Source organism: Acomys minous (assembly GCF_964271855.1).
Source record: "Acomys minous genome assembly, chromosome: 3".
Lineage (NCBI taxonomy): Eukaryota > Metazoa > Chordata > Mammalia > Rodentia > Muridae > Acomys > Acomys minous.
Window position 1 is genome coordinate 2,971,709 of NC_140485.1, and position 16,885 is coordinate 2,988,593.

The following is a 16,885-nucleotide window of genomic DNA, read 5'->3' on the forward strand; positions in this document are numbered from 1 at the left end:
ACTCCGGGTGTTATCTAGATGACCATCTGCACTCTCCAGCTGTAGTTCCCACAAAGTGAGCACCTGCGCTATCACCTCTTGCTCACGCTGAGGTGGAGCTGTGACCTGCTCAGCGGAGTGCAGCTACACCCTCTTAGCAACGATGGCAAGAACCCTAGTCCCAGTCATTAAAGAAAAATAATGGCTGTTAAGTAAATTTAACAGAAACCTCGGTTATCACTCATGAAAAATAACACACATTCCACCTAACTAGATCACAAAACAAAAAGCAATTAACAAATTCTAGAAGGGTAGAATTTTCAGAATTGCCACATTTAATTACTTAAAAGTGAAATAAAAAGAAATAATAAATGTCTCTCATATAGACTGTGAACATTTTCAGTCAGTAGAAACTATCTTTAAGGAAATCCAGGTACTAAACTTACTAGATAAAGGTATTAAATTAGCAACAGTTAGCTAAATAAGTTTAAACAGTTAAAGAAAATCAGGTCCAAAGAATTAAAGTATCCCAGCACCCAGATGCTGATTTGTTGTTGTTTGTTTTGTTTTTCAAAATAGGGTTTCTTGGTATAGCCCTGGCTGTCCTGGACTCACTTTGTAGACCAGGCTGGCCTAGAACTCACAGAGCTCCGCCTGCCTCTGCCACCACACCTGGCTTCAGAGGTTGACTCTTGAGGCACCAGATGAATGACTTTGAAGCCAGTAGGCATGTTTACTGAGGCCTGCCTCAAAAGTGGGAAGAGGAGGGGAGCCAAACAGACGGAGAAACAGAGACAGAGATATTTTAAATATGAGAAGGTCCAAATAGAGAACATTATAAAGATGTGTATGGTATAGGGCTGATACCAGGCACACCTGTAATCCCAGAAGTTGGGAGGTAGACACACAGGAGAATATGGGGTTCAAGGCCAGCCTCGCTACATAGAGAACTCAAAGTCAGCCTGAAATACATGAGATACTATCTCAAAAGAATTAACAAAAATTTCAGAGCTAGCTTGGTGTGGTAGGGCATGCCTTTTATCCTCGCACTGTGGCAGAGACAGGCGGAGCTCCGTGAGTTCAAGGTCAGCCTGGGCTACACAAGAACTCCAGGCCCATCAGGGCCTACACGGAGGAATACTGTCTCAAACCAAATTAAAGGGCTAGAGATATAGCTGTCTTGCCAAACATGAGCAAATCTAGTTTAAACCACAGTACAAGAGACATAAGTTATTAAAAAGGACCAAATAGAAATTTTGCAGCAGGGCACACGCCTTTAATCCCAGAACTCTGGGAGGCAGAGGCAGGTGGATCTCTGTGAGTTCAAGGTCAGCCTGGTCTACAAAGTGAGTCCAGGACAGCCAAGACTACACAGAGAGACCCTGTCTTGAAAGTCACTCCCCCCCCCCCACGCACACACACACACATACAAAGAAAGAAATTCTGCACTTGAAAAGTACAGTCATTGGAATGAAGAATTAGAAGGGTTCAGCAGCAGATTTAAACAGACAAAAAGAATTAGCAATGTTGAGACAGGTATACTGCGATTGTCCAATCTGAGTCAAAAAAAAAAAAAAAAAAAAAAAAAAAAAGGAATGAAGAAAACTGCAGCCTCAGAACACCATTTATTTTATCAAATGCGATAAGGTCTCAGATTAAAGGAGAGGCCATGGCAGGCAGGGGTGGTGGCGGCAGCGATATCTTTATAACTTTGGAATAAGCATATTTCAAAGGTCTCAGAAATTTAAATATCAGTGAAAAGGTATTATTCTCTATTGCTCTCTTCATTGGTGATGAAAGGCTACAGTTAATGGTGATCCTTTTCTGCAGCCAGAGTTAGCTCTAAGGAGAACCATAAAATCTGAAAACTACAAGGCAGCAGGATAAGGACAAAGCAGGGCCTAGCATTGGACTGGGACGCACCTCTAGGCTTCCGGAAGGGTGCGGCCAACAGAAGCATGCACCGCTCTCTCTGCTCACAGAGCACACAGTAAGTCCTCCTCTCTGCTCACAGAGCACACAGTAAGTCCTCCTCTCTGCTCACAGAGCACACAGTAAGTCCTCCTCTCTGCTCACAGAGCACACAGTAAGTCCTCCTCTCTGCTCACAGAGCACACAGTAAGTCCTCCTCTCTGCTCACAGAGCACACAGTAAGTCCTCCTCTCTGTTCACAGAGCACACAGTAAGTCCTCCTCTCTGTTCACAGAGCACACAGTAAGTCCTCCTCTCTACTCACAGAGCACACAGTAAGTCCTCCTCTCTGTTCACAGAGCACACAGTAAGTCCTCCTCTCTGTTCACAGAGCACACAGTAAGTCCTCCTCTCTGTTCACAGAGCACACAGTAAGTCCTCCTCTCTGTTCACAGAGCACACAGTAAGTCCTTCTCTCTACTCACAGAACACACAGTAAGTCCTCCTCCAAATGTCTTGCCAATGCCAGTCTTTTACTGGAAAAAAGAAGTCTGGCCTCACGACAGGATCATCACAGGTTTTTTGTGTGTTTTTTTCCAGAATACATGCTGTACACATGTACTCAGAACCACTGCCTGCTCTCTCTCTCTCTGTCTTTGTTCCCCTGAGTGGACAGGCGCGGAGGCTCTTGGATGTTTTCTGTTACAGTGGACACAGCCTGTTTAAAAACAATCTCATCATCTTTTTCATGACTCATTTCAGCCACTTCTGAATTTCTGTCTTTCCAAAAATGGCCCAGGAACTGGAGAGGGCTCTGGCTAGCCTCGGGTTTCTCAGGGGCGCTGGGTGCCCCGTGAGGCTCTTTTCTCCTTTTTCTTCTATAAGCCTGAAACCTCCTTTTTCATATAAGGTGAAGCGGATGGGGAAACTATAATGAATTCTTTCTTCAGTTAATCTCTTCCGGAGTAACTTTTGTTTCCTTTTAAATCACCCTCCTATTTCTTGCTCACATTTCCAATTCTGATTATCCTGTTTCACTGCTGGATATGATGGTGAAGGAAATGGCACATTCTAGTCTTTACAAAGCTCTACATGTACTTTCCTGTTGGCATAAAACAGCACAGTTCAAGTCTTTCACCACAATGGTGGTTGTTTGTAGTTTCCCCAACCATCTTGGCAACATCCTCAGCCTCACTCCATAGAGGCGGAGCTACAGCCATGTCCAATCCTTTTCCTTCTGAATAGTCTCAACCCTGTCACAGTGCCGACGGGGAGACACACATCGGTCTGAACCCTGCCACAGTGCCGACGGGGAGACACACATCGGTCTGAACCCTGCCACAGTGCCAACAGGGGAGACACACATTGGTCTGAACCCTGCCACAGTGCCAACAGGGGAGACACACATCGGTCCAGCTTTTAAAAAGTGTTGAAGGTGGGTGGCCCCAAAGACTGCTCCAGAAATGAGGGCAATAATGCGTATATGTACACATTACACATGTTTGTGCATATGTATACGTGCATATAGAGGCCAGAGGTCAATGTCTGATGTCTTCCTCAGTTCTTTCTTATTTTTTGAGACAAGGTCTGTGTGATGCTGGGGCTGCCAGACCAGCAGAGCCCAGGCTCTCCACCGCCTCTGCCTTCAGCAGCGCTGGGAGTGCACACATGTATCACTGGGCTGGCTTTTACGTTAGATGCTGGAGAGCTGAACTCAGGTCCTCAGGCTTGTACCGCCAAGTCTTCTGACTGAGCCATCTCAGCAGCCCAGAGATGTTTTTCTTAATCTGTCTTCTTTGTTGTGAGTTGGCGAGTCTGTTCCATGCCCTGTGAAACTGAGTCTTCTTGCAGACCCAGAAAAAGACTTGGCTTAGTTGTGCCGGGAGAAGCCACCATGCTGAAGGTAGTCACGCCGCACGGTTCCATACGATGCCTTCCAACAATAGAAGTTCTGAGGAAACAGCAGAAAAGCTTCCCAAAGTAGACGAAAGTCAGGAGCTGCACACAGAGGGCCACGAGGCAAAGCAGCGTGCACTAGAGAGACCGATACTCAGTAGCTTCCAGGGGAAAATTAAATCCAAAGCAGACAGAAGACAAGCAAGGTTATAGCAAAGATGACATTTAGAGAACAGAGACAGAAAAGGGGAGCAACAAACCAAAAAATGATTCTTTGAAAAGATGAACCAATTAAAAACCTTTTAAATAGGTTCATCAAGCAAAAGAGCAGGACTCAATTCATTAAAATCAGAAATGGAAGTGGACAGGTAATTTTAAGTTGTTTTTGTTTTTTGTTTTTTGAGTCAAGGTTTCTCTGTGTAATAGCCCTGACTGTCCTGGAACTCTCTTTGTAGACCAGGCTGGACTAGAATTCAGAGATCCTCCTGCCTCTGCCTCCCGAGTGCTGGGATTAAAGCCTGTGTGGGTAGCTAATTTGTCACTAATTTTTCATTAAAAAAAAAAAAAATTAGAGAAATCCAGGAGTAAGTTTATACTAAGATATAGAAACTCCTCAGAAAATTGGATCAATTCTTAGAAAAGCACTACCAAACTAACTCAAGAAGAAAAATATCTGAACAGACCTAGAAGTCCACAAAGACTGGTCAGGCACAGTGGCTCTACCACATGTTAAAGAAGGGTTTATGCCAGACGTGTCCAAGCTCTCTAAAAGCCGGCGAGGAAGAGCTACCCGAGACTGGATCTTCACACTAAAACGAGGAAAACCGAAGGCCACTACCATGCCTGTGGGTGAACTGTTCTCAGTGAAACAGAATAACCTGAACCAAGCATCACAGACAGAAAGCAGGGAGCAGCCCAGTCACAGAAGCTGCAGAGAGCAAGGTCGGAAAGCAGAGGCAGAGACAGTGTCTGATAAAGGCTCGCTTTGGCACGGGCTGTGCCTTCTCTTCACGGTCTCACAGGGAGCCAGGCTCCAGGCCCCAGGGATCCTTTCAAGACAGTACAACTGTTTACGAACACTCTGCACTCCTGACCACTCCAATACCGTCATCGCAGTGTGTGAATGAGGGAGGACACAGAGATTCGGGCACAGTAACTGCCACAGTAAGACGGGAAGCTGCAACAAGTGTGCCTAGGGGTGTGAGGTCAGGAACGACACCGGATGTCAGGGATGCAGAAGGTGCAGCACTTCAGACATAGTTTTTGGGAAGGCTGAGCAAGCAAGCAAACAAACAAACAACCCTTACCAGAGCACAGGCTCCACAGCTAACTTAGGATTAGGAAAAGTGTTCATGTGCCTACTGAGGGTGTGGAGTAACACGGGACAGACGAGCTGTCTGGAGGAGAGAAGCTCCCTCCATAATTCGTTTGAACTTTAGTTCTTCAGCTCTCATGCCACAGGCAGAATCTCTGGTAAGTAAAACTCCCTGCTACTAGTAATCTAGCTCAACAGATACTTTCCTTATTCTACATAAACAAGTGATTGTTCAAATACATGGTTCCAAAAAAATGGGCTACCAATATGGAGTGCTCCAGCAGGCCGTGCCAAGGCTTTGACATGGAGGCCCACAGTGGCTGTTTACTAGTGATCTGAGGCCCATCGCTGATCACACATCTAAGTCTCAGAGGCCTTTGGCTTTTCACTTTAAGATCAATTTAGACAGTTATCAGACTGGCTGCTAACCCAGCTCATGGAGGACACAGCGGTTCAATGGTCTCCCTACACGGCAAAGACCAGGCGAAGGTCACCGAGACAGTCCCTACACGGCAAAGACCAGCTGAAGGTCACTGAGACAGTCCCTACACGGCAAAGACCAGCTGAAGGTCACCGAGACAGTCCCCACAACCAGGAATTCTCAAGCCTCTTTGACCCACTAGGAGGAACAAAAGACTTCACGTCCATTCCCACTGGCCAAAGCCAGAGAACCTAGCCAAATGCCAGGAACAACTTAAGATGTCCATCTTACAAGGAGGGAAAGTAGCACACAATGGGATTTGACTTACAGTAATGCTTCAGACCCACAGAAGTGGAAGCGATGCCCTGTTAACAGCTCACACCAGCAAGTGCTTCCGCGTTGTCTGACTCAGCATGCATGGCCACAGCTGCCGGAGTACTGGACTCTGAGTTCTCCGCAAACTCTAACAACACACTAATGCGCCAGATTTTAGGGGCCTGTGGTAAGTTAGGGGTTATGATTAGATGACCCTAGCTGCACATAAAAATGCAAGGCCACAGCGGGACATCGGTCACCAGAGCCCAGGCAGGCAACCCTGAGCGTCTGTGGAGACTCAGGAGGGCGTCTGCTTAGTGTGGCCTGTTGAATGTCCAGGTGTCCGTGATAGGAGTGAGCATGTACTTGCGCCTGGGTCTGAGAATTTCAAATTGATACAATTTCAAACTTAGAGAAAAGTTGCAAGAAAAAGGTAGCTTACACTGTTTAGCAAGCCTGACCAACTGTTTCCATCCCCCATTTTTTGGCAATTCTTGCCAGCTCTGTACATATGCGGATGCACACTTACATGTGTCAACTGCTGCTGCGTGTCTCCTAGGCTCACGGCGCTTTGTCCCAGTGGGTGGGCTTCATTATTAGGAAATTCAATTTGGATATAATTTTGTTCCCTATTTTGTAGTTCACAGTTTTTGCCAATTGCCCAAATAACGTCCTTTATAGCTAGTTACCTTTGTCCGAGGATGAAGACTCAGTTCACACTTGTGTTTCCTGAGTCTCTATTAATCTGCAGCAGAGGGCTAGCCTTTCCCATTCTTGACCTTGACATTTTCAAGAACTTAGGTTATCTGCCTGCATTCTGTCGCTCGGTGTATTTGACTGATGTTTCTTTAAGATTACATTCATCAGCCTGGTCTACAAAGTGAGTCTAGGACAACATAGCTACCCAGAGAAACCTTGTCTCAAACAAACAAAACAAAGCAAACAAACAACAACAACAAAAACAGTCTCTGAAGACCACATTCATATTATTCATTTTTTTAGTATAATCACTAAAGAGTGTTCTACTTTGTAAGGAGCAGGAAGAATAAGAGTGAGTGAGAGAGAGACACTGATTGATTCCTAGTTTTATTCTTAGTAAACAAAATAATTAGAAATACTCTCTTGAAGGGTGGTTTCTTTAAAACAAGACTGAAAACAATGTAATATCATTTCATATGTGTTACATTAAATTAAAAAAATCATATAGAGAAAAATCTGATGGCCTGAGTTCAGTCCCTGAGACTCAGCGTGTGGAAGGAGGGAACCGACTCCCGTGAGTTGTCCTCCGAGCCCTGCATGTGCGCCACGGCGTGTGCACGCACGCACGCGCACACACACACACACACACACACACACACACACACACACACACACAGTACTGCACTGGGCCCAGGGATATTACTAGAAAGCCTGGCAGAAGCTAAATGGTGTTTGCTTCCTAGGTGTGTGGCTTCTGCCACTGCAGCTTGAGATGCTAAGGGCGTGAACAGGGTGTGAGGCCCAGAGGCCCTTCTTACACTACTTCTGTAACGTTTCTGCAAATCTTAGAATGGCTTTTAAAATTATAAACTGAGACAACCATTCATGTTCTGTGACCCTAGCACTTGGAAGGCAGAGGTGGAAGGCTGCAGTTTGAGGCCAGCCCCACATCCATTTATATTCGAAAAGAATTATCTATCGATAAGAGTCCTAACATGGCCGGGCGTGGTGGCGCACGCCTTTAATCCCAGCACTCGGGAGGCACAGGCAGGTGGATGACTTGTGAGTTTGAGGCCAGCCTGGTCTAAAACAGGAGTCCAAGACAGCCAAGGCTACACAGAGAAACCTTGTCTCAAAAAACAAAAACAAAAACAAAACAAAAAAGAGTCCTAAACATCCTTCTCTTTGACTCAGTAACTCTATGTGGAAATTCATCTTAAGGAAATAAACCTAACAGAAAAACAAACAAACAAACAAACAAACAAAAAACCCCAACAACACTATGGAGACATACAAGTTCATATATAGATCATTTATAACCAAGAAAAGTTAGAAGCAACCTATACATACAAAAGGAGGCATTATGACATCACCAAATGAGGCACTTGAAAGTTAACAACACAATGAGGGAAATGCCCGATGTGGAGAATGAAAACCGACAAATAAATGAAGCAATACCTAAGCAAGGATCACCCTACACACAGTAATAAAATGTGCTGTGTTGAGACTACGTCAGGAATGTAAATATAGTTATTGTCTTGTTCTTTCAATTTAACTTGATTTGAACGTTTAAACTAGTTATATCAAATCATAAAATCTGCCTTTTCAAAGCACACAATTAGTTATAGTATTTAGTATTTTCACAGAATTATATAACTATTGTTATAATTTTAGAACCTTTCGTATCACTCCAAGAAGAAACTTTTTTAGGAATTTTCCTCAATGCTTTCTACCCAGATCACCACCCTGGCAATAGCTAATTTTCTAACTTTATGTATTTACCTGCACTGGGCATTTTGTATAAATGGAATTATATAGTGTGTGGTCTTTTTGACGTTTTAAAAAACCGAACATAATGTTTTAAAGGTTCATTAGTGGTACAACATCTAAACAGTATTTCATTCCTTTTCATGGCTTTTATATATATATATTATCATGTGTGTGTGTGTCTGTTTGTCTGTCTTATTTTGTTTATCCTTCCATGAAATGACAGACATTTGTGTGATTGCTCTTTCTATCTCCTTCTGAGCAAGGAGGGTTCCTAACGCCTCACGATGGTTAGTCCTGCACCAGACTCAGGAATTCGAGGCTTCTAAGCAGCAGCCATTACTGCAAAAGAAGGCACGTGTGTCAACGCTTAAGGACATGACATGACGACTAGTTTATCTGTGCCCTTCTACTGCTTTGTAGTGATAAATTGGCTGTAAATCCATTGTCCGTGATTTCTGCTTTGTTCTTCCTTTTCCTGCCCTATTTATCTATCTTCTACCTCTTAAAATCTGAGGGAGCTGGGAGAATAAGACAAAGAAAACGAACATGGCTGAAAGCACTTATTAGTGACCAGAAGGCTCACTCACACCTGTAGTGAGGCAAACAGATATCAGCAAGTTCAGAACTGATGCACTTAGGAACTACAGTTTCAAAGCAGCTAAGTCTTGGTCCTTAATCCACTAGAAAATGATGTATTTGTTCACATTGGTGGTTTTCTGTTTAAGATTTATTTATTATTTATACAGTATTCTGCCTGCATGTGTACTTGCAGGCCAGAAGGGGGCATCAGATCTCATCATAGATGTTGTGAGCCACCATGTGGTTGCTGGGAATTGAACTTAGGACCTTTGGAAGAGCAGACACTACTTTAACCTCCGAGTCATCCCTGCAGCCCCCACCATTGGTATTTTGAAAACTAATAGGAACATTTTATTTTTTCTGAGTGGATATCCCCTACAGCCAGGGAATGAGAAGCAGCAGCTGAATGCAGAACAGAAAAGTAGTCACCACAACAAGCTTTCAGCTGCACATACAGTGGCTTTCTTTGTTTTGTTTTGTTTTGTTTTGTTTTGTTTTTCAAGACAGGGTCTCTCTGTGTAGCCTTGGCTGTACTGGACTCACTTTGTAGACCAGGCTGGCCTCGAACTCACAGTGATCTGCCTGCCTCTGCCTCCCTGAGTGCTGGGATTACAGGCGTGCACCACCGTGCCCAGCCCAGAATGGCTTTTCTAATGATATAATATTTTACTGAATATAAGCATATGAGATTTGTAGAAGACCCTAAGATGACAAAAACAAAAACAAACAAACAAACAAAAACCCAATATTTGTTTTCCTCTGGAGCTTTCCTTGTACCACATCAGAGGATGAAAGAAATCATTTTCCACAGAACAGCCCTTTGCTAACCTGGCTTCTCTTGCCCTTCTCATCGACCCCCTCGCCTCCCCTCACTGCACAAGACACGCCCCGGCACCTAGCAACTTAGCATGCTTTCACATACTCCCACCACAGAGATGAATGAGCCAAGGAAGACAGCCACACGGCACAAAGTCCCCACAGAAGGTGTCTGGACTGTGGGAAACTGTTCCTTCGAGAGTGGCCCTTTCCAAACATCATTTCTCAAGCAAATTATTTTATATGGAAACTAAAAAGTGGGTTGATGGACATATTAAGACTCTTGTCCAAAATAAAACTTTAAAAACAAAAAATGTATTTTTTGTTTTGTTTGTTTTTATGTAAGATTAGCCAGTTGGGTCTGGTGGGATTAGCTGGTGGGATCTGGATTCAGGCTCTAGCACTCACCACTGTGGGGCCTGGGACAAGGTACTTAACTTCTATGAATACTCATTTCCTGATTTGCAAGGAAAACAGTAAAATACTGTGGGTTTGTAAGGCTGTTCGTAGGGCTGTGTACTCATATGCACACAAATCCCTAGAGCGAGAGCAGACACACAGCTCAAGACCAGCGCAAACGTTCGCTGTGACAGACCCACACTTCCCACTAGACACTCAGAAGGCACACCTAAAAGGAAGCAGAGTGCCCACAGCGCAGGCTCCATCCCGCCTGCTGTGCACATCTCTCACACAAACGGACAGCCCTTTCCTTTCCTCTGAGCAGCATGCCAGCACCTTGTCTCTGTGAGCTGAGAGAGAAGAGCATTTTCTACACAACCCCGAAAAACGGGTCTGTGTACCTAGTTTGTAGAAGGCTTTGAATTTGTTTACATAATTCAGCCCTCTTGAGCAAGTACTCTAATCCATCTTTTAGGCTCTAATTGTCTTCTGGATTACCAGCATAGGAATGAAAAAGCTATGAAAGCGGCTGGGAGTGTGACTCAGTGGCAGAATGCTCGCAAAGCATTTCTAAGAGCTGGTGTTCAGTCCTCAGCACTGAAAAAATATTAATAGAAAAGACACCAAGCTGAACACAGACTGACTATCTTTTACGTGTCATGGGCTGGAGTCAAATGTCCTCGTAACTTTGAGGGGACAGAAGGGAAGGTCATTATCCCCACAAAGGCAACTGCTTAGACTCATTCTAGGAAGAGCCTGCATCTTCCCATTTGAGCAGTGAGTGGCTCAGGAAGCTGTTGATGAGGGCAGTACTGTGACCTGCTGAGGTAAGACAGTGGGCCTAGATGTCGGCTGATAGCAGCCTCTCCTGCTTATTTCCCACAGCAGCTGGAAGAGGGCCAGGCCCAAGCTCCTGGGTCCTCATTATCCTAGAACATGCCTAGGGTTCTCCTACCACGCCTGTGATAGCAGCCAGAAGCGGAGCTGACACCCAGCTCAGTGGCTAAGCTGGAGGACAGTACCTTCCTTCCCTTCCCTTCCCCTAGAGCAGCATCTTCTGCAACCCCCCCCCCCCCGTGGGTCTGACTGCGGGTGCTCACAGCGATAACCTACTGCACCACACACTCACTGGCTGCTTTCCCTTCCCTGCCACTTTCCTGCCTCCCTGATTGTGTTTCTGGGACGACCTCTTAAGTAACTACTTGGAATAAAGCCTTGCCTTGGGATTTGCTTCCAGAAGATTCCCAGGTTATTTTCTCTTTCAACAGGGATTAGATTCCTTTCCCTCTTCCCATGGTATTGATATCAGTTTCCCTTCCACGAGCGTCTGCTCCCTCCCCTCTTGGCAATGACCCTGACACTGCAGAGCTTGTCCTGGTTTTATGAACAGTGCTCGGATGCTGAGAACAGCAGGCACTCACCTTGAGCAGGGAACTGTCCTCACCATCCAACACTGGGTGCTGCTTCTCCTACAGAGGGGCTGCTCTGGGAAACAGGCAGGTCACCTCCATCAGATGAGCTCAAGTCGGTGGCTAACGCTGCTGCAATGCTCCCTCATGCCCAGCAGGCTCACTCTGACTCTGGAGTCTGTGTAGGCTTTCTCCATTCAAACTCTTTCTCGGTGCAACCAAGCCAACTCAAACAGTGTAGAGGAGGGTCCCCTGCTCGCCACAGTTCAGCTTACTCAGCTGAACTTACACCACCAAGACAAACCAAACCAGTTCATTCCCAAGGTAAATGTAGCACCGAAAGCTTCCTTCATCTCCATGAGAATCTGTCCTAATGAGCATTTCCCCTAAACTATGGTGGAAGACATTACTGCATGGCCTGGGTTTGAATTTTGGCTCCAACTGTACAGCCCCAGAAAGTTTACCAACCTTTCTTAGCCTTGGTATAAAATGGGACAAGAATCACATCTGACACCAGAGCAGCACATGGCATAGAGGGAAAGCAGTAACTGCTATCAGAAGTGGGAGAAGCAACCTGCAGAGCTGTCCCTCCCATGATCCCTACAATGGCAGAGGTGACACCCCCAAGAAACGTTTAGTCTTGTGATGAGCGGCCCTGGTCCTACACAGTTCTCCAGCCCCAGGGAGCAGCACCAGCACCACCTTGAACTTCTAATTTTCCTACCTCTACCTCCCAAGTACAGACAAGGGTTACAGGTGTGTACTGCCCTGATTTATGGGGTACTGGCAGATTGAAACCAGGGACTTATGCATGCTGTAAAGTATTCCAACAACCAAGCTACACCTCTAAGGCCATTTTTATTTTTCAGTGATATAGCCGTATAGCTTTGATCTAGCCTCTTTCCTCCACCAATGGTTTCTTCTGCAATGGCTGCCCTAATGCCTCAGTTCATTGGTCCCAGCTCCTCTGACCCAAGTTCCCCAGGCTCATCATGGCTTCAATCCAGTAACAGAACCTGCCTTTGCTTCTTTCTCTGTCCCGACACACACGGGTACGCACACAGGCACACACTGTCATTTTAGGAGGAATGCTCAGTTCCTGAACACAGAGCTTTAGTTATGGGCACCTGGATTTCATGATACACCTGTCCATGTTCATTTTCTAGTACGTCTCACAATCTCTTTAGGATTCCGCCTGACTGGGCTGAAGGTCATCACCTCCACTGCCAAGAGTGTCCACGCGTTGCCAAAGACCACCGTCCTACTCACCCTTCAGGGCCTGCCAAGCGCAGCTCCCTCTAGTAAGGCTTGCGGAACGCACTGCAGAAGCAGCAGCCCCATCTCTCTCCTAGAGCTCACGTGCATCCCGTACCTAACTGGCACTTACTGCACACTACGCTGTGCCTGAGAAAGAACACAGCTTTGTGAGAACTAGCTCAAGAGCGAGAGTTAAGACAATCCTAAAGAGACTAGTGTGGCTTCTCAAACAGAACAGCTGCGTAACAACTACACTACGCATCAGAAAGTCCCAAACACCAGTGACTGGGCACAGAGACAAATTCCTATGACTGTCTAAAGAGGGAGAGCTTGGGCTCCAATCAAAAGTACAACATAATTCATAAGATAAGGGCTCATTCAGGAATTAGCATTTAATGAGGATTAACTAAGCCATGATTTTGCTACAGTGTGTTTACCTTTTAATTGATTAGATATCAAGGGAAAATTAGAAAAGGCAAGATACAAATTCCTCAAAATGTTATCTAATTGATTCTTATTATAGTGAATAGTCAAGGCTTTTAAGGAGATGACAGTTTTCAGTACAAAAAAAAAAAAATACCTTGTTCTAATTATCAAGTGGAGACTCCATACTACAGGCAAGGTAAGGAGTCAGTAATGTGAATGGGGGGTGGGGGTCCCCCCATTTCCCTTAAGTCTCATTGATACAGCCATACTAAGAATGTGTCTGTCAGGAACAGCAAAGAAAGAGCAAACTGGAATATGTCTATCAAGAACAGCAGAAAAGAGCAAACTGGCTTGCAGATTGAAAGTGTGCCAATTATTTCCTGACCAACCGTGGAACAGAAGCCGCCAGTCTGCTTGGGAGTCTATCACATCACGCCACATTCGCCCTACATCTAGTGGTGTATAAATCACTTATCATTAAAGGCCTTTTATACGGGTCAAAGTTGCTGGAGCTTGGTGTTTTGTATCATACTGTTTAAAGAATACTCTAAATTCTAGCTTTTTAACTTTTTAATCTATGGGAAAAGAAAACTAAAACTTCCTGTAAACTCAGATTAATGCCTGCTAATGCAAGGAAGAAAGGCAAACTAAAACCTTCCTCCTACCGTAAAAACAAAATAGTGTGGCCTCTGTTTCTTTTCTGATAAGAGTCTTAAATACCAAACAGTTAACTGCATAATAACATTTACTGGCAGCCAGGCAGCCTGCTTAGCAGATATATAAAGCAGGTAAAAGGAGAAAAAGTTAATTTCTTGGCTGAATGATTCCATCGGTAGCTATAGGGCAAACCTGAAAGTCTTTTAGTAAAGTAGCAGTTGATTCTTCTATCAATCTGTAGCACACATACTCTTCCAAGGAAAGCATTAAATATGAAAATCATATCCCGTTATCATCTGTTTCCAGCTTTCAGCCCAGTAAGCTTTTCTTAATGAATGCTGCAGCCTAAGGAACAAGCACGCTGTTGGCTTCTCTGAATAATGGAGTGATGCTACCATTTTTGCCTATTACAATATCGACTGGCTGAGGGGGTTTCACACATAGTCACAAGTGACTACTCTTGCCAGCATGCTCCAAGTTATTACAAGATGTTTTTAGACATTTCATCTAAAAGAGCTTTACTGCTTTTAGTGAAGAAAGCATCTCTGGTCTTGAGCAGAATCATTTACATGGAGATAGGCTGGAGGATTAGAAGCCTGTCTTACAGCAGATACACGGCAGAATTTACTTAAGTATTCCTTGCTGGCCTTTTTGTCTATTGCTCAGATATGCAATCTTTTCTTTCCACTTTGTCTGTGAGAAGGTCCAAATGTACAAAATTATACATACAAAGGAAAGAAAGCACCACACGGAGTTTATTTTCATTTAAGACATTTCTCAATCCAATAAAAGTAGCTACAAAACACTAGTAATGAAAATATAATTTTACCTTCTGCAACCCTCAGGGGTTTTTTGTTTTTGTTTTTAAATCTTAAGTCCAAGTGATTGTCTTGTCACATTTAATTAAATTAGATATTAAAACAATATCCTAGAAGCAAAATTCTTTAGATTACTACAGTTCTATCAAAAATTTTTACAATAAGATGATTTTATTTAATAACCTCAACATATGAACTTCCTAAAAATTATCTAGAAACATAAAATTCATCCCTTTATTGTGCTACCTTTGCTCTGTCTTCATCTTTCATTCCCAGGATGTCTTTTGACAGTAAGCGCATCTTCTTCATTTCAGCCTCATATTCAGTCTAAATATAAACAAAGTTTGATTTTGTGATAGATGCTATTACAATTAAAATCCATCTTTGCAACATAAAAGAACCAACAGAGTAAAAAGAAGCTGATATTGTCAGGAAATTCCGCATATCTTAGAAAACAGGCAATTTCACAAATAATATATATCAAAAGTTGAACTCTATAAAATGTTATATATATTTTAAAGTAAAACAAGGCTTAACAGATTTTTACTTAGTCTTCCATCTGTTTATAGAATAAAACCTCAACCCTCATTACACACACACACACACATACACACACAACTTGATATTTTCTTTAAGCTATCATGAAAATTTGGCTTCTTAGTTATAAAAGTTAGATATTAAGTGTCTATTTTCAAAGCCTAAAAAAGAGAAAAATAAGTCCTAATGTTTGTTGTTATATATTATATCTTATATTATTATGATCCTCAAAGTCACAGCAAATTTGGTACACTATTTGTCAGATCACCAACTTAAACCATCGTATTTTCTAGGACTGGGCACCAGCACCATCGGAATCCAGCTTGCCCTGGCGTCGGAGCTTCCTCGAGGGGTCTGCATCGCCCCTCCCTGGAGCTGACAGGCACGCTTTGATCACAAAATGAGCAGCACGAAAAGCACTGTGACTCAGTGCATCACCACTCACAGCCCGAGAGCCGCTGGCTGCAGCCCACACAGGTAAGTGTGGGACGCTTCCGCACTAAGTAGTTAGACAAACAATTAGAAACACGCCTAGGAGATAACGGATTAGAGGCTGCTTCCTTAGCTCTCAGTCTGAACAGAAAATAGGTCTGAAATTTATTTTGACTGATCAAAAAATGTATAAGCAACAATAACCCAAACTGAACATTTACTGCAACATTTTAAAGGATATTATGCATTTCTGCATTTTTAATAACACGTGGGGACTTTTTCTTCTAACAGGTGCTATTAACACGGCAGAGCACAATGATCAAATAGACATCCAGATAGTTTTCATAAAACCAGGCAAATGATACAATAAGATGATAAAGTATACAAAGATCATAGAATATGGTAGTTACCATAATACAGTTTATATGTTTGTGCTCTGTATATCTATACCTTTGAATTCAGACATATTCAATTCCTAAGTCCAAAAGCTTTAAAACTGCGTATTAGTCAGATACCACGAAATGTATCTTTAGAAGGGACGGGAGAGGAGCTATAATAGGGGCATAAAGTATAAAGACATGAAATTGTTCCCTGTGATGTGACTACACACAGAGACAGATACACACAGACAGACACACACAGACAGACACAGACAGACAGACACACATACACACACACTTGTTGTTGCTACTGCTATGATCAGGTGAGTGTTGGATCAGTGTGGTTATTAGGGAATCACTTCAGAGGCACCCCCCAAACACAGAGAATGTTCTCACAGAAGCACAAAGATTTTGTTTAACTTATTCTGTTGAGACAAAATGCAAACGATAACTGCATAAGGGCTTCAAGAGAACAGTAGAAAATGTCTCCTCAAGAGCCTGATCTAGATTATTCTTAATACACTTGAAATGTTACTGAACTATGTACTCTTTCTAAATTACAAATCAAAGAAAAAATGGTTAATACAAATGGAAACCAGAGTTATGCACCATAAACTGATTATAAATACAAACCATGTCTCTGTATCCTTTAGAAAAACCACTACCTAGAATATTCTATTCTTTTCTTTGCCCTTTATAGGAAAGTTGGTAATTACCAGATCTTCTGAATGCTACAGAGTTTCCAACTGCAGGGCTATGGGCTTCCTGGTCCCACCATCTTCCCAGCAGCAGGTAAGCAAAGGGCTCTACTTTTAAGAGTTCATTTATGGACACACACCAGCACATCCTAGGACTCAGGCAGAGGAACG

The 16,885-nt window shown here is 43.5% G+C and overlaps 1 protein-coding gene across 6 annotated transcripts in view; it reads right to left on the reverse strand.

The window, feature by feature from the left end:
* The window catches only part of KIZ (kizuna centrosomal protein), a 103,924-nt gene that overhangs the window by 73,973 nt on the left and 13,066 nt on the right, over nt 1–16,885 (reverse strand). For 4 of the 6 annotated variants that reach the window (XM_084776136.1, XM_084776135.1, XM_084776133.1 and 1 more), the window contains exon 4: nt 14,914–14,994. The exons of the other annotated variants lie outside the window; for them this stretch is intronic. In XM_084776136.1, coding sequence (XP_084632262.1) covers nt 14,914–14,994 — 81 coding nt within the window. The remainder of the gene's footprint in view (nt 1–14,913; nt 14,995–16,885) is intronic. 6 annotated transcript variants of the gene reach the window in all.